The following is a 22485-nucleotide window of genomic DNA, read 5'->3' on the forward strand; positions in this document are numbered from 1 at the left end:
TCAGCCAATGAGGATGAGGGTCAGTGGTGGGAGGGGGTGTTTTCTGTTAGGGATTAAAGGTGCTGTTCTGCTCACAGGAGGCGCTTCCTTCCTTCCTTTGTCTGCTCGAAGGGTGGGACGCTCTTCTCCCTGAGAATGTACAATAAACTGTGCTTTTCTCTAGAGATCTCTCCAGCTTTTTTATTAGATGGTGACCTGACCCCTCACCATTTCCCTACGGCACATTCCCAAGACAATAGGTAGATTTATAGACAATTACCTTCCTTTTCCAGGGTTCACAGTATTTTGTCCAGAGGACTCATTTGATTTTACCAAAGGAAAATAGGAAAATTGTTATGGACACAAATTGCTTAGGATTTTCCCCTTGGCCATGGGAAATGGGAACCTTTGACAGACGTGAGCAGCCTATTTTTTCCCAGGGCTGATCCCAGCACCCAGGTGGCTCACCACGTGCTTGTCTTCTTTTGGGTAGTCTCTTCCTCCTCTCCCCTCCCCCCCCCCCCCCCCCCCCCAGTTCTTGCTCATCTAGGCTGTGCTGCATAATTTACTGGACTGTTTTCGAACTTCCTCAGCGGGCATCCCTCCTGGCCAAAATAATCCTCTCTTTGCTAGCCATTTTTTGCTTTCCCCTAGGGTCTCTCTTCCGGAGTTTACTCAATCAAGGGACCCCCAAAAGACTGGGGGTCGCAGACTGGTGTCAAGGGGTCTCAAAAGAATTTTCAGGCTTGAACCCATCTCCAAGCCAAGGAGCAAAGTTTATTGTAACACCCATTGAAGCAGGCTAAAGTCCAAAAGAATTTAGCAAAGAACCTGGATCAAGGAAACAAATTTATCCCATTCATGTCACTTATACGTTGATTTTATGGCCCAGAGGTAGAACTGAGGAGTGGTGGGCTGAGCATCTCGCCCTTTGTCTCAGGAACCACCAGAGATTATTTATCTGTGAACTAGCGACTGCCAACCTGGCGGCCTCAGGGATACATCCCATCATCACAAAGGGAGGATTTGGGGGGCTTGGCCATAGGTGGGAACCTGGTGGTCTACTCCTCGCAGGTAGAAACCCCAACACTTTGCAGCACGTATATGGAATTTTCTGCTTGGATCCACAAGATCCAGTTTAAGTGAATCCCTCCTCTTGCCCCACCCTCAGCTGGAGGCCAGCCGGGAGGCTCGGGGACACCTGACTTCCGTTTCCTAGGAGACCTCTTGACGCTTCTAGGGACTCCTCCCCCCACCCCGCCTTTTCTAGAGAGACGGAAATGCGAGCTAAACCACTTCCGCTTCCGGTGGAAAGTGTGGAGTGGAACGTAAACACTAGTGGTAGGGAGCTGTCGCCAGGTAACTCGGGTTCTCGGAGTGACAGGGTAGGTGGGGGGCAGAGAGCGCCCGATTTTTGTGAAGAGGCCTTTAGAGGAGTCAGTGGGATTCTCTGTGGGGTGTGGGCGGACTTCGGCCCTGTGGTTTGGCCTCTGAAGTTGAGGGGGAGACCGGTCTGGCCCCTCGCAGGCCGGACCCCTTTGCCCTTTTGGGCTCCTAGTCCCAAATTTTTTTTTTCCAGAGAGGGGAAGAGGGAGCGTAGGCTCTCGTCTCCTCCCCTCTCCTCTACCCCCCTCCCCGTCCCGGGACCGTGCTGGGGTCGGAAGGGAGGTTTGGTGGATTTCGGGGCTAGGGAGATTACCTGATTAGTCCTTCCTGGCGTCCTTGGGCATGTTTTATCCAGACCTGGACCCCCGCCGGGTGGGGGGAGGGGCGCTGTTGCTGAGCCTGTTCTCCGTTTTAAAGGATAAAGAAACCTCTTCAAGAGGACACTGCTGTCTGTACACGAGGGGACTGAAAGGATAGGGGGCTTTAGTTTGTTCCCTGCTGCCCATGTTTCGGGGTTAGGTAATGCACTGACAAGCTGCGCCCTCCAATAGTTTAAACAAAGGTAAAAATATCCTTCAGGAATAAAATAGAATGCCTGCTGTGCGCTATCGCAGCGTAGTGTCCGGGCAATGACAGACCAGTCAATAAATGTTTATTAATAAGCGCCTACCTCATGCCAGGCTCCGAGCCAAACATCGGCGATACAAAGGAAGAGAAAAGACAAACGCCCTCGCTAGGCCGTTATCTTTTCTAAGTAGCAATAAGTAAATGCAAAAGGCCTTGATGTTGAGAATTTATTTGGAAATTGAGGAAGTGTACTATTTTGAAAAAAAAAAAAAGGTCCAACGTCATTAATCAAAAGCAGAGTGGAGGAAAAAAGTTGTCTAGGAATTCTTTTAGTTAAAAAAACTGAAAACTATAAAGTCTTAAATGGAAATTGATATTTCTAATTTCTGTAAATTTATGAGTTACATAACTTTTTGGAATTCCATTAGAACATAAGTCCCTTGAAGGCAGGGATTGTTTCCCTTAGTGCTTAGCTCCCTGAGAGTTAAATGACCTGCTCACACATAGTCAGATAGCTCAGAAGAATCAGAGGAACCCATCTCTTCATGGTTTCTAGACTATTCCTCAGTGCATGATACCCTGCTGCCTGACATGTTTTAGATGACTAATAAAAGCTTGTTGATTAAAGCCTATATAGTCTGTCCCCTAACTACTTTTTTCTTCACCCTAATTTATTTCCCAAATATGCTTTATATTTTTTAATTTTAATTTTCATTATTATATTTATTATTGTTTTTATTTATATTTTTAATTTTAAAATTTTAATTAAATAATATTTAATATTATTATTATATTTTCATTATTCACACACATTTAAATCGCTAATACATTTCTGTGTACCTGGAATTTCTTAGGTTCCTGTTGTATATTGAAGGTATTGAATTTCCTTAAATTCAACTTAAGGAATTGAATTTCTTCAGGTATTGAAATTCCTTAAAAAATTAACAAATAAGATGTTATCCTTCTCCAGAGAGAAAACTGATGAACTTTTCCTATAATTTCCCACTTGGGAAAAAAGATATTCAAACTTTTAAGTTGTGAGAAGTGAAATTTGGGTATGGGTGGGGGATTTTGCATATACTGTCAGATATGGTTGCTTTACTAAGCTAATCATTTTTTAAAAAAATCTTTTAATTAAAGAATAGATTTTTAAGTAGGAGGGGAGGAAAGGGTACCAACAATAAAAACAAAAGACAACAATAAAAATAACATTAAAATAATGTGTTCTGTTCTTCATACATGAAGATGGCACAACTGATCTACAATTACTACTAATTGTGCATTCATTATTACTTTTCTAAGAGTATTGTTTTAATTAAATGGATCCAGTTACACTTTTCTGGTAGTTGTGATCACTAATGCCAATTTGTAAATCAGCCATCTGAGGTTGAATGGAACTCAAGGTATGAAATGAATTGTTGCTTTGGGCCAGTCTTTGTCCTAATAGCAAATTGTAATGGGTCAAGGTCTTCTCTAGCAATCTATTAGTAGGTCTCAATGCTTTATCTTAGGGGTTCCCAATCCTTTCAGTCTTTTTAGTGTCAAGTCTAATAGTAACTCATATGATTGTAGGGTCACAGACCACAGGGCTTGTTGGAGTTAAAGGAAAAAAAAATGATAGTATTTGATTGATATGCACATTAATTCTCAGACCCTTTATGATAGCTCAGTGGCTCTTTAAAGAGTCCTTAATTAAGGAACTGAGATGTACTGTTTTAATTCAAACCAGTTGCCTTTGCCTAGCATGCAGTCTGTACTCTTTTTGGAGATTCTCATCAAGGAGGGAAATGTACCAGAGGGCTGTTTTTCTGCTGTCTGCTTAGAGGCTTTACTGCCAGATTTTTAATATCCTTACACTTCTTCCCCATTCCTCCCACTGCTCTTCAGTCTTGAAGACATCACTTTAAGCAAATCATTCACCACCATTTCAAGCAATTTTAAAGTTTTTGGAAAATGATTAAAACTGGTCATCTCTAATTTTCTAGAATGGCTTCCTTTGGATGGAAGAGGAAAATTGGTGAAAAGGTCTCAAAAGTCACATCTCAGCAGTTTGAAGCAGAAGCTGCTGATGAGAAGGGCTTAGTAGAGAATGATGAAGTTAACTGGCTTCATGCAATTAAACGAAAGAAAGCAATTCTCCTAGAAGACTGTGCAGAGAAGAGTAAACAGTTAAAGGATGAAGGTGCAATTTTGGCAGAAAATAGGAGGTATGTTGTATATTTTTTTATGTTGGACAGTGGAGTTTGTGTTAAATTTTTGACCCTGTAATTGTTAGGTGAAAATTTTTATATTCTCCCATTTAAAATTTATAAGATAAATAATAGGTTGCTAAGGTGAACCTCCCTATTTAGATTAAAATTTTTTATTTTGGTTATATTATTTCACAGGTTCAGAACTGTTCTTCAGTTTTACTCTCCCACCACTTATAGCTTCATTTAGAAAGGTAGTTTATCTAAATGAAGCACATAATTACTTTTCCCGGAATGTTGACTTATGGGAACTTTCTTATGATATTAAATCAGTATTAGGGAAGTTAAGCATTCTCTATAATGGCTTTCGGAGTATATACTCTCATTTTAATGCTTCTTGTAGTTAAAGGCATCTCTAGATGGGAGATTCTGTTATAGCATTCCTTGAAGAGTTCACTCTTTGAAAATTTTGATTTGATTTGGTAATTCTTTAAACTGCAAAAAAAGGAAGAAATCAAAGGCAAGTTAGTCATTACTATGATATCCCCTCCACATTTCCTGTGCATAGTTGTGAGAAAATGTAGTCATATAAACAAAATGTGTACTATCTGCCCATGTAATACCCAGATATTGTTAATTCAGTGAAAAATGAGTCAGATTTCTTGTTTGACGTCAAATTAAGAAAATGACCAGATGTTTCACTGAATTTTTTTTCACTCATTTGTTTTGGCATAATGTATACATGACTTAATAGAATAACTAAACTTTAATTAGAGCCTAGTAGAATAGAATAGTTTGACTGCTACCAGATGAACAAAATTTGAAATAGTTGCTTGCAAATATATGACAAATGTACCATCAAAGCAAAAAAGAAATTTTTACCTTGGTACAAAGTTATGTAAATTGGAAGAATGAGATTCAATTAAGAAAATAAGTTTTTATCTTAAAGAGGGGAGTACTCTATGTTATGTTAATTAAGCCATATTAGGAACTAGATTCTGAAGGAAAAGCAGGAAAGCTACATTTTTTAAGGTTATTTGTTAAGCTGGATAAAGCATTAGATAACATGAGAAACTTTTTTGCTGACTTCCATAAATTAATCTTACAGAAATAGAAAAAAACGGAAAAATATTTTTAGATAGATTTTTAGTTTCAGAAGTAGGGCATAAAACAAACAAAAAAAACTTTAAATATACAAATATTAAGAAAAGCAAAAAAGGTGACTTCATCTTTCTCTTTATAGGAATGTATACACACTCATGTGACTAGGCAAGAATCTCAATTTTTAAGAGCTCTAGGCAACTCTATAAGGTTATATGTGACAAAGTGCTAAACCTTCATTAATAAATGGAATTTCCTCTTGTGAAATTCTCTTTATATCTATGAAGTATTAAGAATTGCAATGTAGCTGAAGTCTAAGATTGCTTTAGAGTAGAGAGTTTGTGATCTGGAATAGAGTGGTTGATTAATTGTTGGAAAGTGGAGATGGAGGTAGGCGACCAACATGGATCAATATCTGCCTTGGACTGATGGAAAAGACATCTTGGAGTTAAAGGAAATTATGCATATATCATTGACTTTCAGTATTCAAAGTAAACATAAACTTTTCTAAATTTTATCATTAAAAAAATTTAGTTGCTAGTATGATAGCCATATTATATTCTATAATTTCTCATTGAAAGAATATGGTATTTCACTAAAGAATGGAAAGGGACTTGTATGTGCCAAAATGTTTGTGGCAGCTCTTTTTATTGTAGCTAGAAACTGGAAGATGAATGGATGTCCATCAATTGGAGAATGCTTGGGTAAATTATGGTATATGAAGGTTATGGAATATTATTGCTCTATAAGAAATGACCAGCAGGAGGAATACAGAGAGGTTTGGAAAGACTTACATCAACTGATGCTGAGTGAAATGAATAGAACCAGAAGATCGCTGTACACTTCAATGCTGTATGAAGATGTATTCTGATAGAAGTGGATATCTTCAACATAAAGAAGATCCAGCTCACTTCCAGCTGATCAATGATGGACAGAAATAACTACACCCAGAGAAGGAACACTGGGAAGTGAATGTAAATTGTTAGCACTACTGTCTATCTACCCAGGTTACTTATACCTTTGGAATCTAATACTTAATGTGCAACAAGAAAATGGTATTTACACACATATATTGTATCTGGGTTATATTGTAACACATGTAAAATGTATGGGATTGCCTGTCATCGGGGGGAGGGAGTGGAGAGGGGGGGGGATAATTTGGAAAAATGAATACAAGGGATAATATTATAAAAAAAATTACTCATGCATATATACTGTGGAAAAAAATTCTAAATTAAAAAAAAAAAGAATTTGGTATTTCCGTTTTGTTATGGGTTAAATATAGACTTTTGTGGGTTAGTATAGAAACTTAATCACCATTTATAGTATTACTTTTATGGGAAAATGTTTCCAAATCCAAATGATGTTATTTATTCTAAAATTTCCTTGCAAAAATTTGCTTTTGTTGTTGATCAGCTATTATTATTATTATTTTTTTTTTTTTGGCTGAGGCAATTGGGGTTAAATGATTTGCCCAGGTTCACACAGCTAGTAAGTGTTAAGTGTCTGAGCCAGATTTGAACTTAGGTCCTTCTGACTTCGGAGCTGGTGTTCTATCCACTGTGCCACCTACCTGCCCCTTCCCTATACTTTTTTTTATTTTAATAGTTTTTATTTACCAGATATATGCATGGGTAATTTTACAACATTGACAATTGCCAAACCTTTTGTTCTAATTTTTCCCCTCCTTTCTCCCCCTCTCCCCCAGATGGCAGATTGACCAATAAATATGTTAAGAGTATAAATTAAATACAATATATGTATACATGTCCAAACAATTGTTTTGCTGTACAAAAAGAATCGGACTTTGAAATAGTGTACAATTAGCCTGTGAAGGAAATCCAAAATGCAGGCGGACAAAATTAGATTGCCTATACTTTTTAATTGAAGCCATGTATAGTCATTGAAGTACTTAGTTACATGTAGGTTTTCTTTAAGGTAAATTGTAACCTCAGAAGATCACAGCAGTTGGAAAGGATCTGGGAGTTAACAGTTGGGGACTGTTTCAGAAGTAATTCTATCATATAAATAGAAGTGTATAGGAGAAACCAAACATTGGCATGAAAGATCAGGATAGAATCTTCTTAGGGGGTGGGGTGGGGGAATCAGAAAAATCAATTATCATAGCATTTAAGTTTAATCTTAAGGAATAGAATTAAATATATCTAAATGTGATGTGTTGTGTTCTTAATAGAAAAAAACGGCTAAGTACTTCTTGTTCTTTCTAGAAGTAACAACTAGTACAACAAATTTTCTTCCTCTTTCTTGCTTGTGACATCCCTGCTATTAGTGCTGCAAAGTAGGGGAAGAGATCTTTCACATTTCCTTTTAGTTAGATCTCATTTTAGAAGTGTGACTTATGTTCTGGAATAGCCTATATTTTGATCAATGTTGTAATTTCATTTTATTTATAGTTATCATTCATTTTCTTTTTTAAAATTTTTTTTCTATTTTTAAAAATATTTTTTATTTTATAATTATAACTTTTTTTTTTGACAGTACATATGCATGGGTAATTTTTTACAACATTATCCCTTGCACTCACTTCTGTTCTGATTTTTCCCTTCCTTCCCTCCACCTCTTCCCCTAGATGGCAGGCAATCTTCTACATGTTAGAGATGTTATAGTATATTCTAGATACAATATATGTGTGCAGAACCGAATTTTTTGTTGCACAGGAAGAATTGGATTCAGAAGGTATAAGTAAACCTGGGTAGAAAGACAATAGTGTAAGCATTTTCTACTCCTTTCCTAGTGTTCCTTCTCTGGGTGTAGCTGATTCCGTCCATCATTGATCAGTTGGAACTGAATTAGATCTTCTCTTTGTGGAAGATAGCCACTTCCATCAGAATACATCCTCATATAGTATCGTTGAAGCGTATAATCTTCTGGTTCTGCTCATTTCACTCAGCATCAGTTCATGTCTCTCCAAGCTTCTCTATATTCATCCTGTTGGTCATGTCTTACAGAACAATCATATTCCATAACATTCATATACCACAATTTACCTACCATTCTCCAATTGATGGGCATTGATTCATTTTCCAGTTTCTAGTCACTACAAAAAAGGCTGCCACAAATATTTTGGCACATACAGGTCCCTTTCCCTTCTTCAGTATTTCTTTGGGATATAAGCTCAGTAGTAGCACTGCTGGATCAAAGGGTATGCACAGTTAGTTGTCGTTCATTTTCAAAAAAGTCTTTGTTATTTTAATTTATTTTGAATTCATTTAAGTTACAAATTTTGTGAAATTTCTATTATTTATTTATAGTATATTAAAACTGTGGGAGACCTTAGAGATCATGTAGTCTAATCCCCTTATTTTATAGATGAAGACAAAACTAATGTCATTTGGCTTTTTTTTTTCCCAGACAATTATTTTCTATTTGAGAGGATAGTTGGTTTAATTTGGAAGAAAAATTTTGGTTTCTAATTGACTTTTTAATTTGGAATTTTAATTCACTGCTTTAAAAGATAATTTTTGCTAAAACAATTTTTTTTCATAGAAAAATTTATTTGGTTGATTATTACCATAGCAAAAGAAATACATGAAAGAATACTTTCAGTGCCATATATATCCATGATAGCCACTGTATAATTAAAAAAGTAAACAAAACAGCTTTCAAATATTGCTGTAATGTATAAAAGAAATCCATCTTTAAGAGGCAGAATATAAAAATGAGTCAGAAAGGTCATTTGTCATAAAATTTTCATTAATAAGCTTATTTGACAATGTTATAAAAGATAAAACATGAACTCCTAAGAAAATTATTGGCCATAAACTTGGAATAAATAAGACTAATTGAGATTTGAAAATATTTAATCGAAGGAAATGAAATGCTGGACCTTCATAGTCTCTATTGTTTTCCCGTAAATTTAACTGGATGATAGTTTTAAATTTTATTTTCATAATTTGCAATTTGTAGCTAATTGAACAAAGAATATGTATTGCAGACTGTGGAAGGGGAGTCTTTTTATTTAGCTATCCTTGATAATATTAGAATCATCAGTAGAGATAAACTTGATTGATTTCCATAAGAATAGTTGGTTATGTGACTGAATGAAATAGTAGTTTTTTAAAAATTTTATTTCATTTAAAAAAGTTGGATTTCCTCAGTTCAAAGCTAACCTGCCCCTAAAAAAGGAGCACCATCCTTTTGACAGAGAACTTGATCTGAAAATGTGATTGTGTAGTCAAACCTCAGGCAAACTTAAACCTACTGAGGGGCAAATGAGAACTACTGAGAGGGACATAGGGCTTCTTCTGTGCCCTTCATCTCTTTTTTCTGTTGGCTAGGTAGATAAAGTTATTACTCTGCCTCTGCAGCAGAATTCTCAGACCCACTTCTACTCTGTATTTCCTGGCATTCTTTTTTTAATTTAATTTTTTTTTCAGCCGATAAAAATCTACCCTCTCTTTGTCCTCCTCCTCCTCTCCCCACTTGAGAAAAACAAAAACAAAACCTTTTATAAAGATGTACAATGAAGCAAAACAAATTCCTATATTAACCACGTTCAAAAAAAATTCCTTAATTTATACTCTTGAGTCATATCTCTATTTAGAGGTGGTTTTCATATGAGTCCTCTTCAGTCACAGTTGGTCATTTCATTGATGAAAGTTCCTAAGTTTTTCAGAGTTGTTTTAAAATATTGTTATCATTTTGTAAACTGTTCTCCTGATTCTGCTCATCTCACTTTATATTAATTCATATAAGTTTTGCTAGGTTTTTCTGAAACTATCCCTTTCATCATTTCTTTAGTATAATACTTCATCACATTTACTAGTTGAGTTATCCCCTAATTGGTGGAACCCTTTTCAGTTTACAATTTTTTTGCTACTACAAAAACAGCTGCTGTATATACTTTTGCATGTCCTTTGTTAGAATTTTTTTTTTTCCTAAGGCTTAAACTCTCCTTAGTCTGTCTTTTTATTTCTTTTCTCCCTTCTCTTCCTCCTCCTTTCTCTCTTGAGTGAAATGTATTTCTGAACCTAGCAGAAATGGATGAGTATGCATATTTTTTCTCCCTCAACCATATGTACTTGGGACTTACTGTTAGGTTGGACTCGACACATTTCTAGAGCGGATTTATGGGCAATTTGCTGCTGCTTCTTTCTTAAGTTATTAAATATATTATTGTAGAATCTTGGTCACAGCTCACTGAGGACGTGCAAACTTTCAGGGCTTCCAAAGTGGGTTTGACCTAGAATAAAGACTGATGACTGCCCTCCTGATCTGAGCTCTGCAAATTTCTGTCTAGTAGTGTCTATGGATCTGTGCCACAAGTCTGAAGACAATTATTAATGGTTATCTTTCTAGTAGATTACTGCTAAACTTAGCTGCTATTAGCTTTCTAGTTAACTACCAATTTAGTGCAACAGTAATGTAAACTCCCCTTTGCTTTGGGTTTCTTGGGCAGATTATTCTATTGGAACTGAGACAATGTTCTATTCCTGGGGTTAGAAGCAACATCTTGCTTTGAAAATGAGAAGCTTGAGAACTTGCTTCAGAATTTGCTCCTTACTTTTATACACAGTGACCATGACTACTTTTCAGCCTGCAATGTCACTGTGTGGGCTAGTTCCTTCTTCAGTCTCTATAACTTTGAACTGGGTAGTTAGCAACAGAGCAGCCAGCTGGTACCCATTGCTACACCCTGAAGAAGTTTGGCTTTTCTGTGCTGGATTGGGGACTTTTCTTGCACTGGTGCCTAGGTTTTCCTTGCCCTGAAATGCTCTATTCAGTCATTATTGGCTAGATTCTATCCTCATTTCTCTCCATCTTATCTCCCCAAATCAACTTTGGCTGGGAAAATGACTCACTGATTTTTTTTTTTTCTTGGATTTCCCAAAGTCGGGATTTTTTCCAATGAGTCTTGTCTTCTCATTATGTGATCTAAGTATTTAAGTTTCACCTTCAGTATTTGTCCTTCTAATAAGCAGTCTGAATTATTTTCTTTTAAGTATTGACTAATTTGATCTCTTTGCTGTCCAATTGACATTCAGAGTCTTCCCCAGCAGCACAACTTGAAAGTGATGATTCTGAGGTACGCACCTTTCCTTATAGTCCAGCTCTCGCAGGCATATATTGCTACTGAAAAAAACATAGCTCTGATTATGCAGATTATTTGTTGGCAGGGTGGTGATATCTCTGCTTTTTAGTGTGCTGTCCAGATTTTGCCATAGTTTTTATTCCAAGGGATGTCTTTTAATTTCCTGGCTACAGTTGCCATTTCTAGTGATCTTTGAACCCAACAATATAAAATCTGACACTGCTTCTCTTTCTTCTCCTTCTATTTACTGGGAAGTGATGGGATCACTTAGTAGGATCATCTTATTTGATGTTAAGCTTCAAGTTGGGTTTTACACTCTCCTATTTTAGCCTCATCAACAGGCTTCTTAATTCTACTCAAAGAGTACAGTGCCTTCTTTGATACAGGAGTGCCATGCTGGGTGATCCTGTTGCTAGTGTTTTCTATGTCTTACAGTCAGTTTTAAACTTTTTCAGAAAAAATGTCCTTGTACTGCTTCTTTTGATCTCTTTGTGAGTTCTTGCTTTGTGCAAGTTGTCCATAAAATAGTCTTTTAGGTAAATGTGTATTTGGCATTTGTCCTTTGTGGTCAGCCCATCAAAGTTGGACTCTGCAGTAGAGTTAGAATGCTTGGCAGTTCAGTTCAAAAAATGACCTCAGGTTCTGGTACTTTATTTTTTCAAGTAATCTTAAGAATCTTTCTAAGATCTACCTCCACTTTAGTCTTGCCTTTTATAGCCTTTTCAAATTAAATAGTTTAGTTTCAATATGGTAGCTGAACTTTTATTGTAGTCAATGAAGCAGAAGTACATATTTTTCTGGAATTCTTTTGCTTTTTCCATGATCCAATGAATGTTGGCAATTTGGTTTCTAGTTTTACTTATGTTTTGAAAACCAGCCTGCTCTTTTGGTAATTCTCAATTCACATTTTACTAAAGCCTAGTTTATAGATTCTTAAGCATAATCTTGATATGTGAACTGAGCTCAATTGTTCAATAATTTGTACATTCCTTGGTATTGCCTATCTTTCAGATTAAGATGTAAACTGATTTTTTTCCAATCAAATGGCCACTGTTGAGTTTTCCAAATTTGTTGGCATGTTGAGCATACTGCTTAGACAGTTTCATCTTTTAGATCTTTAAATAGCTCAGAGTTCTGTCATCTCTGCTAGTCTTACTATTAGCAGGATTTCTTTTTTTTTTTTTTTTTTTTTTTTTTCTGAGGCTGGGGTTAGTAAAGTAATTAATGTCTTGTTCCTGGATGCATTTGGGCTTCCTGAATACCTCGATAATGAAGGACTTTTTAAATGGAACTACTCCTTGAAAAGTGAGAGAAAACTCCTAAAGGACCCACTGGAACTAGGTCCTCTAGGATAGTTCCTAGAGAAAATCATTCTAACTAAAAGATTCTGTGGCTCCTGTAGAGATGGTTGGGACAGAGAGGAATCTTTCCAGGGAGCATATGGGCGTATTATTTGGGGACTTGGATCAATCTAGGCCTGCCTAGCATTCTGAGAAAATAGTGTTTCCTTTAGTAAGTGCTTATTGATTGAAATTAATGGAAAAACCTAGCCAAAGTATTTCAGACTTCTTACCTTGAAACAGTCCCATATTTTCCTTTTTTACAGCAGTCTTATGTTTCTTAACTCATATCATTTTAATATAAAATTTGTTCAGATCCTAGAGAGAGAGTTGCAAGGTTCTTTGCCTGTTTTCACCTATATCACCTATCTTTCTTCCTGTGGTCTTTATTTTCTCATTTCCAGAATAATCTTATCCATTCATATTTCTTTATTTTTATTTAATAGTATCAGTGAACTCTGAGGGACCTAGTGAAATTATAATGTTATTTTAATAACCACAGGTACTGGGAGGCAATTCACAAATGGGATGAAGCACTTCAGTTAACTCCAGATGATGCTACCCTGTATGAGATGAAATCACAGGTAATACTTGTACTCTTAGAATTTTAAAATAGTAACAAGTGAAGAAAATGGATAGTCCGGAAATTGGATTTGAACTTGAAAAAGTTATTTTTTGTGTATAATATTATTATTTGAAGTGAATGGAAAACAGCCCTACTCTGAATCTCTTTTAAACCATCTTTATCTCTTTTACAATTACCTATATTATCTGGCAAAGAGGTACAATTTATGTAATTTAATGATGTATTATGCTTTAATTGTTTGATGATTCTTTCTAGTTTCATCTCATTTGATTCTCAGGTAATTCAGATATGATCTTCTTTGATAGATGAGAAACTTGGGGCACAAAGAGAATAAATATTTTACCTAAGGTAGTTTAATTGCTAAGGTTATGCATAGATAATGCTAAGTAGGAGTTGGTTCTCAGTTATGTTCTTTCCAGAGAATAACATTCTCGGAGTTAACATTCTCAGGCAAATTCATTAGATATTTTTCTTGTCCCTTTCAACCCATCTTCTCCAAAAAGGATAATTATTGAGAAAACTTTGTTTTTTCTCCCTCAAGAAATAAAGAACTTCAGGGACTTAAGTTACTTGAAGTTATGCAGTCAATGTTGCTGTTCCTGTCATGTCAGTAGCATGATATTTGAGATATTATTGAGATATTTATTATTGATATAGTATTGAGATATTTATTAAATATTTGAGGCTGACAACTTTAAATCTCTGCCTTATTGAGACCCATTTCACATAAAAGTTAAAGACATTATCCTTGTGATTCATTGGTCTTCTTCGAGACCATAGAATGGACAGTAACAACGACAGCAACTTGGTGGAAGAATTAAACAAAGCCTTAAAAGACCTTTATGAAACTACCTGAAATCACTATTGTGAAACAGTTAAAAGCATACTACAGCATAGCATGATAGCTTGATAGCATGCCTTACTGTATAGGCTAGGATGACTATCTCTTGGATTGATTTATACTGCTGGTTTGTGAAGTGCTTTTTTCCTCTTAAGGTTGATATCAATTCATAAGAGGTGAGTTATGGGAAGATTAAATTTTGGGGTGAAAGGCCTATACTTTGCTGGTGACTAAACCAAAGGAAGAAGAAACAACTGCAGTATCTTATTAATTTGGCAAATATTTATTACATTTTTACTTTGTGCTCAGATTCTATTGTCTCCTAATTCCTAAAAGTTGCTTGCATAGAAAACTTCTTAATCAAAAATTCTGGATTATTAATTTATATTTTTGCTGGATTCTCAGAGTTACTCTGAATTATTGATTGAGACTCCTTAGATGGAAGTGAAAATTATTTTGAATTCCTTTATGAGAATTTTAAATAGTCATCTGTAGTCTGTGTATATTTAAGTTTTCAGTTTTTTTCCAGTTTTTTTTGATATCTCATTGAATGCATTTTAAAATCATAGGATCCTATTAGCACATTACTAATCATACTGAGAATGCATGTATTCTTTATTTTATAATAAGTATAATATCAAAATTTGTGATACCACCTGCTGGAATTGATTGTTAACTCCAGTCTTTATTTGATAGGCTAAAGTAAATTAATGCTATTTTCTGTCTTTTTTGTTCAAAAATAACTTGCAGAATTGTTTTTTTAGTAAGTATAAACAAGAATTTCACAGGATGGGCATTATGATATGCATTATTAAAAAGACTGCCCACATCAGTGAGATTATGGATCCATTGATAATTGAAGTATTCTACTATTAAACTCATTGTGATAAGTATTTTCGTCATGAGTCAGGTAGGTAGTACAGTGGGTGAGAATGCTGGACATTGAATCAGGAAGACCTGAATTCATATCTTGCCTTATATTTAGTAATTGAATGTCTTTTTTAAAGCTTCTCTTTCCTCTTCTATAAAGTGGGATAGTAACAGTACCTACCTCACAGGGTTGTTGTGAGGATTAGTTAAAGATAATATATCACAATGATTTGCAAATCTTGAAGTGCTTTATAGATGATGTTGATGATGATGATTATGAAGAACCCTCACAGTATTTCTTTGGTGTCTCAAATTAAAATTCTAATGGCAATTTGTTCATATTTTATCATTTAAAAATAATTTCATTTGGAAAAGAATTAAAGCACATTTCAGTTTTTCATGGATTATTTTTGGTTTTCTGGACCTTTGATTTCATTGGTAATGGAAACTTCCACTGCTGAGACATAATGATACCTGCTTTTCAATTTCTGGACTTTGAGAGTTAGTGACTCGAGGTACAAAGAGAGGATTTGCCAAAAGCCTGGCAACTAATGTATATTAATAGTTAGACTTGAACTCAAGGGTTCCTGGCTCTGTTTACTCTGCTACACTGCTTCTGCTTATGAATAAAAGCTAAGAAATTATTTAAATTTTAATTTAAATCAACTATCCTTAAAAACTAATTATGGCTATATTAAGAGGCAGCTAGATTTCTCTTGGTAAGAGTTATTAATGTTCTTAATAATTTTAAACTAGGAATATTCTTTAGGAACTGGCTGCTATATTTGGCATATAGTTTCATTGCCCTCAAGATAGTAATTATTATTGGTTCCTGATTATCAGGTTAACTCTGAATAAAATACATTCAAAAATATTTATGAATAATTTAAAAATGATACTCATCTTTAAATATTTCATATATGTGGGAAAATCAGACAGAAGTAAAAACTTCTTGTTCTGGCTGGCTTGATGGGATCGAAATAGGAACTCATTAATTCCTAAAAGATTTGAAAACCTCAAATAAAACGGCGAAAATAAGAAACATTTTTGTTAGGGAATAGCAGTAAAGCATCATTAAAGTGAACTATTAACACACACATGTATGCCTGTATATATGAAGGTCTGAAATGTTATAAACTTTTTTGGATAATCAGAGAAAATATAAATAAAAATTGTCTATGCACTATAGGGGACCTTATTTTATATTTCAGATTTTGCTTTAAGTATTCTATGTACACTAAACTGGGATTTATGGCCACCTGTGTAAAATAAACTCTAGAATCTGCCAGTGGCTCTGAATTATTTGGGTTTCCTAATACCTAAGGAGAACTTGGGCTTATAGACCCTAAAAATGTACTCTGCTAGATTTCTTGATTTTGTGTAGGACATTGTATTCTTAATTTGGCTGGCTTAGTGGAATTGAAACAGGGATTCATTAATTCCTTAAAAAAAAGCACTTTAGGGAAGTTTAATATTTATTTTTATTTCCCCCTCCTCTTCTCCCCAAAAGAGAAGAGACTATATATGGTTAGAATAGGAAAGTTGTTGATCCACACCTGTGACTCAAAGGAAATGTTTTAGCTTAGGTAATTCTTAGCACTAGCAACACTATCTTGGAAATGTGGTCATGGAAATCACATTCCTTTTTATCTTTTATGGCTATAAGGATTTTTAATTAGAAGAAGAAAGGTGATATATGTTAAATTTTTATTTAAGTAAAAGATTTCTAGTTACTAGGAGTGGAGATGTCGGTGTCTTATAATTCGAAACATAAAATGAGAGAGGAGGGGAACAAAAGTTAAAATGACAGCATTTAAATGTGACAGGAAATTTTATTCACACAGAGAAAAGTGAAAAAGGTGCTTTATCTTAGGCTTTGGTTTTTGCTATTGACTTTTTTTTTTTTTTTTAGGGGACAAAATAATTGTTAATTTTTGACACTAACTGATTGGTTTGTTCCTTTTTCTTCTTTTCTCTTTTCTTTTGTTGTAGGTTCTGATGTCCCTTCATGAAATGTTCCCTGCAGTTCATGCAGCAGAAATGGCTGTTCAGAGAAATCCACATTCATGGGAAGCTTGGCAAACTCTAGGACGTGCCCAGCTTGGATTAGGGGAGATTGTTTTGGTAAGAAAACATTATCCAAATTCTGAAGACTTGTATTTATTGAAGTTAAATTTGATTGGATAGGTCTGAATATAAAAGCCCATTAATTTATGTAACTCATATGAATTGTTCATAGGATCATATTTCTTCTCTAAGCTCTGATAGATTCTTTCATGTTAAAATAGCTCCAGGTCCATTTTTGGAAACTGCCTGTTCTCTGAGGACCAATGCATTAAATTTGGAGAGACTGATCACTAATAAGTCAGCTACCCAGAATCTTTGGCCTGGATAATCAGTGAAAAACAGCAAATTACAACAAGGTTATCCTAAAGTAACTTCTATGGTAACAATCATAGAGTGATACAGAAGCAATTTGTGCTGTTGGAACTCTAAATTTCATATTTTTGTCCACTGACCAAAGGAATTGGTATTCTACTGGAACTATAAAAAAGTATAGCTCAAGTACCTTCCTGGAGAGAGAAATAAAGGAATTAGAGGAAAAGTAGTTGTTGTTGTTAAATACAATTTTAGTGCTGTCTTTTCTTTGTTGTTCTTTTTTTTTTTTTTTGGCTGAGGCAGTTGGAGTTAAGTGACTTGCCCAGGGTCACACAGCTAGGAAGTGTTAAGTATCTGAGACCAAATTTTAACTTGGGTCCTCCTGACTTCAGGGCTAGTGTTCTATTCACTGCGCCACCTAGCTGCCTCTAGTGCCATCTTTTCTGTGTTTTGATGTTGATATCAAAATAACAATTAATATTGTCATTACCTTGCCAAATTTCTCTTAGTATTCCTTTCTTCTCTCCTTCCCAAGAGCCATAACATATAATAATAATTTGTTGAAGAAAACTAAGAGGAAGAAGAAAACATCAAGACTGATTAATATATAAAAAGCTCTTCAGTAAAGTGGAGATATGTCTTCTGTTTTACAAAGACTGCTTTTTTTTTGTAGTTTTGCCCTAATCATTTTTGATTATGTTGTGATTTTTTCTATTTATATTGTGGTAGTTATTGTGTATTTTGTTTACTTGGCCCCCATTCATAAAAGCCTATGCTTTTTTCATCATATTTGGAGTAATTAAGATTACCATTTATCCAAAGACAATAGGAAACATTACCTCATGGGACACTTGGCTGTTATGTATTGTAGTGCTTAAACTGAGTGTTAAGAACAACAGAAAAACCACTGTGAAAATAATTTATGAAACTATATTTTTTGCAAAAGGATGAAAAATTATAGGAACTTCTGGAGAATTTGATAATATTCTCCAAATCAAATCAACATTTACTTTGATACTTATTTTTAAAGCTAGTTCCCTGAAGGGCTCAGAATCAGCCAGAGTCAGGATAAGCAAGTCTTTGCCCCATGTTGGGTGCCAAAAGATAATATTTGCTTGTCTCTAGATTGTAATCATTCTCTGGGAGGAGATATCTTGGGGGAGGTTTCTGGGGGAGCTTCTGGGGAGGCAGCCGTAGTTTCAGTTTAATCCCAAAATGCAGCCAGGAGTTAAAGTCCAGATCCTATATTGTGTCCTTCACAGTCTTGAATCTTTTCCTGTCAGAATGTCTCCAGAATCTTTTCCTGTCAGAATATCTCCAGCCAGCTTCAGTCTCTAGTTCCCTCTGAATCCAAAGCCTCCAGCCAGCATGAAGGTAGACGTGGGAATGAATCAGACTCTGCCTCCAAGAGTGTGGGATTGTGGGTTTCCCAGAAGTCAATCCTAGTTGTGAATCTTCTGGAAGTCCATGAGCAGGCTTTTCCTTTAGACTTGTGTATTTGCTGGACTTGCAAATCCACTGAATCCTAGCTCTGAATCTACTCGAGTTTCCCCAAAGTTCTCCCCTTGACTGACTTCCCCACTCAATGTTAGCTCCTTATATCCTTCCAGAGAATGGACTTGTGGGTGTAAGGTGTAAACTACTTTAAAGATATGAACTCCTTTAAAGGTGTGAACCAAGAAGATTACCTTGTCTCAAGTTCTGGCCCATAACATCTGTGAGAATCCTAACACTTATTAATTTGAATCAAAAAGTCACAGTGAAAAATAAATTGGGAAATAATAGTTCAAGAATAAGGAATGAAAAAGGCCCCAAACTTGAAGAATATACAGAGGTCTCATGCCTGCAATAAATATTATTTGAGAAAAATAATTGTTAGACTCTGGACATGACAAGCCCCAAATAACATCACATAAAATGAAGTTAATTGCACCTTAATGACCCTCTTCCCCCAAGCAGTTAACCTATCTAGTCTTTTCCGTTCACCATTTTCAGGACCTCTCCACATCACTTAGGAATTATCTAAAGATAGTGGAGCTGCTTGCACTGGACACTGCCCTTCTGGCAGGTTATGAAACCTGTCTGCTGGAGCCAGTGCATCTCCATCAAAAATAAAAAAAATGAATAATATAATGGACTAAGTTTAAAAGTTCTCTAGGGTTACCTGTGGCTCCCCCTTTCTTTTGTTTTTGGAAGAGCATCTTGATGTCTCTGTTTCTCTTCTCTACTATTGCCTATCCTTGAGGATTAAAAGGCATGCCAGTAGTGGGTAAAATCTGATACTGTGCACAAAAGTATACAAAATGTTTAGAAGTATAAGTAGGCCCATTATCTGTTTTCATTGCTTGTGGCACACCCATGATTGCAAATGCTTGTATAAGGAATTCACTGACCACTCGGATTGTCTCTTTTGCTGCTGGTTTTGCAAAAATAAATCCTGAAAAGGTGTCTACCACAATGTGGATAAAAGACAGAAGACCAAAAGATTTATAATGGGTCACATCCATTTGCCAAATTTCATTGGGTCTCTAAACCATGAGGGTTCTTCTGTGGAGGGAGTGTTAGGGGTGTAGAAAGGGAAAGCAAGCTGTACAGGCTTTTACTATGCTCCTAGCTTCCTCTCTTGTTATTCCAAAATGTAAACGTAAATTTCAAGCAACCTGATGATATTTAAAATGAGATTCTTGGGCTTCCTGAAATAAAGGAGTATTGGCTAACATGGTTAGAATGCTATCTGCCTTTGAATTTCCATCAAAAATAGGACCTGGAAGTCCACTATGAGAGTGGACATACAAGAAATAAATCTTACCTGAATGCTTTCTCACTTGCTCTTGAAGTTTCTTAAAGAGCTGATAGATATTAAAAGCTACAAATTTTATTTGCGCTGTGGCAATTCTTTGTACCACACCTACTGAATAGGCCGAATCAGATAGTATATTTATATCTCCTGGATAATAAGTAAGAGCTAGAATTATTGCATACAATTCAGTCTGCTTAGTGGCCTGAAAAGGAGTTCTGACTACTCTTTTTATAGTTAAGTCATGATTGTATATAGCACAAATGTTATGTTTGGATGCATCTGTAAAGGTTCCTTTAAGAGGAACCTTAGAAACCTTTTCTTCAAAAATCCATTGCCAATTATGTAATAAGCAGGTTATCTTTAATGGAGACCCGTGTGTAAAATTTGAAGCTGGGGCCAATAAAATTTGTGCATTGATTTAAAAGGTATATATCTTGTCAGGTCTTATCCCAGGTAATTGTGTTACTTGCTTAATGGCCTGTAATATGATTCTAGCCACGAGCACTGGATAAGGAGTAAGGCTTTGGTTTGGTTGTGCTGGGAGGGTCACTCTATCACACAGTCTCCTTGATTAAGGATTGCTGTGGGTGCCTCTTGTGTAGCAAAAACTGATATTTCCAAGGGTTTCTGAGTGACTCTTTCAACCATATTGGATAAAGCCAGTTCAGATTCTCTCAAAATCTCTTGACCTTCTTTTGTAAGCTTACAGGATCAGTCTAAAGCAGTATCTCCTCTTAAAATGTCATATAATGGTTGTAATTGATAGGTAGTTAAGCTTAACACTGGATACATCCATTGAATATCTCCTATCAATTTCTGAAAGTCACGTAAGGTGTTCAACTTCTCTGCTCTCAAAGAAAGTTTTTGTACTGTAAGCACCTTAGGGTATGCTTCATATCCTAAATATTGAAAAGAAGCATGCCTTTGAATTTTTTCTGGAACTATGTGCAATTGGTAGTTCTTTAATGTTACTATGGTCTTTTGTAGACATGCTTCTAATATTTGCTCCTCAGGTGCATACCCTAAAATATCATCCATGTATTGTAAAAACATAACTTTTGGAAATGCTTTTCTTATAGGAGTAAGAGCAGCAGCCACAACATTTGACACATGGTAGAGCTATTTTTCATATTTTGTGGTAAAACTGTCCATTCATATCTTTTACAAGGTTCAGCTAAGTTAATGCTGGGCACTGAAAAGGCAAATATTTTCATATCTTCCTTATCCAGAGGGATAGAATAGAAACAATTCTTAATGTGTATAACCAATAGAGGCCATTCCCTAGACAATTGAGCAGGAGATAGAAGTCTAGGGTGAAGAGTTCCCATAGTTTCTATCTGTTCATTTACTTTTCTCAAATCAGTTAACATCCTCCATTTTCCAGATTTCTTTTTTATAGCAAATACAGGGGAATTCCAAGGACTTAGAGAAGGTTGTAAGTGTACTTAGTCTAGTTGTTCTTATGCTATATCTAATAAAGCCTGAATTTTTTCACTATTTAAGGGCCACTATTCTACCCACACTGGTGTATTAGTTTTCCATTGAATGGGAACAGGTGAGAGTGCTGGCAAGCCTTCAATAGCAGCCCTGTCTGAAAAGACGAAGTACTTATTTGTAATTTTAACTGTTGTAAGATGTCTCTTTTCCACAGGTTGATGGGGATTTTTTTAATTACAAAAGGAGTAAAAATTCCTGTTTTATCTTCAGATTTCCATTTCAAAGGGGTAGCACTAACTTCAGCTGCTATTGATTCTCCAACGCCAGACATGTAGGTGTCTGCCGTAATCTTTGGCCAATGACTACTCCAACTGGCACCTCTAGTGACTGTATGATCTGCACCTGTGTCTATCAATCCTTTAAGTGGTATGCCATTTACATAGATAGTGAGCATAATTAGCTGTAACAGCTGCAGTTAAGAATATTCCTGGATTCTGTTGCTGGGAGTCAAAATCTGGGCAAATGTCACCAAATTGCATATCAGGATTGTGTATCAGTAAACCTGATGCTACTACTTCTCCTGGTTAATAAGTCACACATTGTCTATCTATATTAGTGACTGGGATATTAGCTACATATTCCCTAGTTTCCCACATCATTGTATGGATGGATTCTGTTTTGTAAGCACTCTCAGGAGGTGAAATGATGGTCAAGCCTACTGTACCTGGAGGCAAGGGATCTATAGACTGGACAGGTACAGATTCATCTCTCCAGGGGATATCAGTTGTCTTAACAGCATACAGCTCTATTCTCCCTAATTGCAATCCTTTTCCCCTATCAGGTTTTCAGTTGATTGATCATGTTGGAGTACTGAACTTGTAAAGACTCTCTGGGTATAACATTGGCTGTCATCATGCCCTGAGTATTTTTTTTTTTTTTTTTTGCCTGGGGCCCTGGA

At 35.7% G+C, this 22485-nt stretch overlaps 1 protein-coding gene across 2 annotated transcripts in view; it reads left to right on the forward strand.

Moving 5' to 3' along the window:
• The first annotated feature begins 1245 nt into the window (after positions 1-1245).
• The window catches only part of TTC33 (tetratricopeptide repeat domain 33), a 31095-nt gene continuing 9855 nt past the window's right edge, over positions 1246-22485 (forward strand). The window contains exons 1-4 of one of the 2 annotated variants that reach the window (XM_074282603.1): positions 1246-1338; positions 3918-4139; positions 13117-13198; positions 16904-17035. In XM_074282603.1, coding sequence (XP_074138704.1) covers positions 3919-4139; positions 13117-13198; positions 16904-17035 — 435 coding nt within the window. In that variant the 5' untranslated portion in view covers positions 1246-1338; position 3918. Of the gene's footprint in view, positions 1365-3917; positions 4140-13116; positions 13199-16903; positions 17036-22485 lie in introns of both variants that reach the window. The other variant, XM_074282602.1, reaches the window with a different exon arrangement.

Source organism: Sminthopsis crassicaudata, chromosome 1 (genome assembly GCF_048593235.1).
Source record: "Sminthopsis crassicaudata isolate SCR6 chromosome 1, ASM4859323v1, whole genome shotgun sequence".
Lineage (NCBI taxonomy): Eukaryota > Metazoa > Chordata > Mammalia > Dasyuromorphia > Dasyuridae > Sminthopsis > Sminthopsis crassicaudata.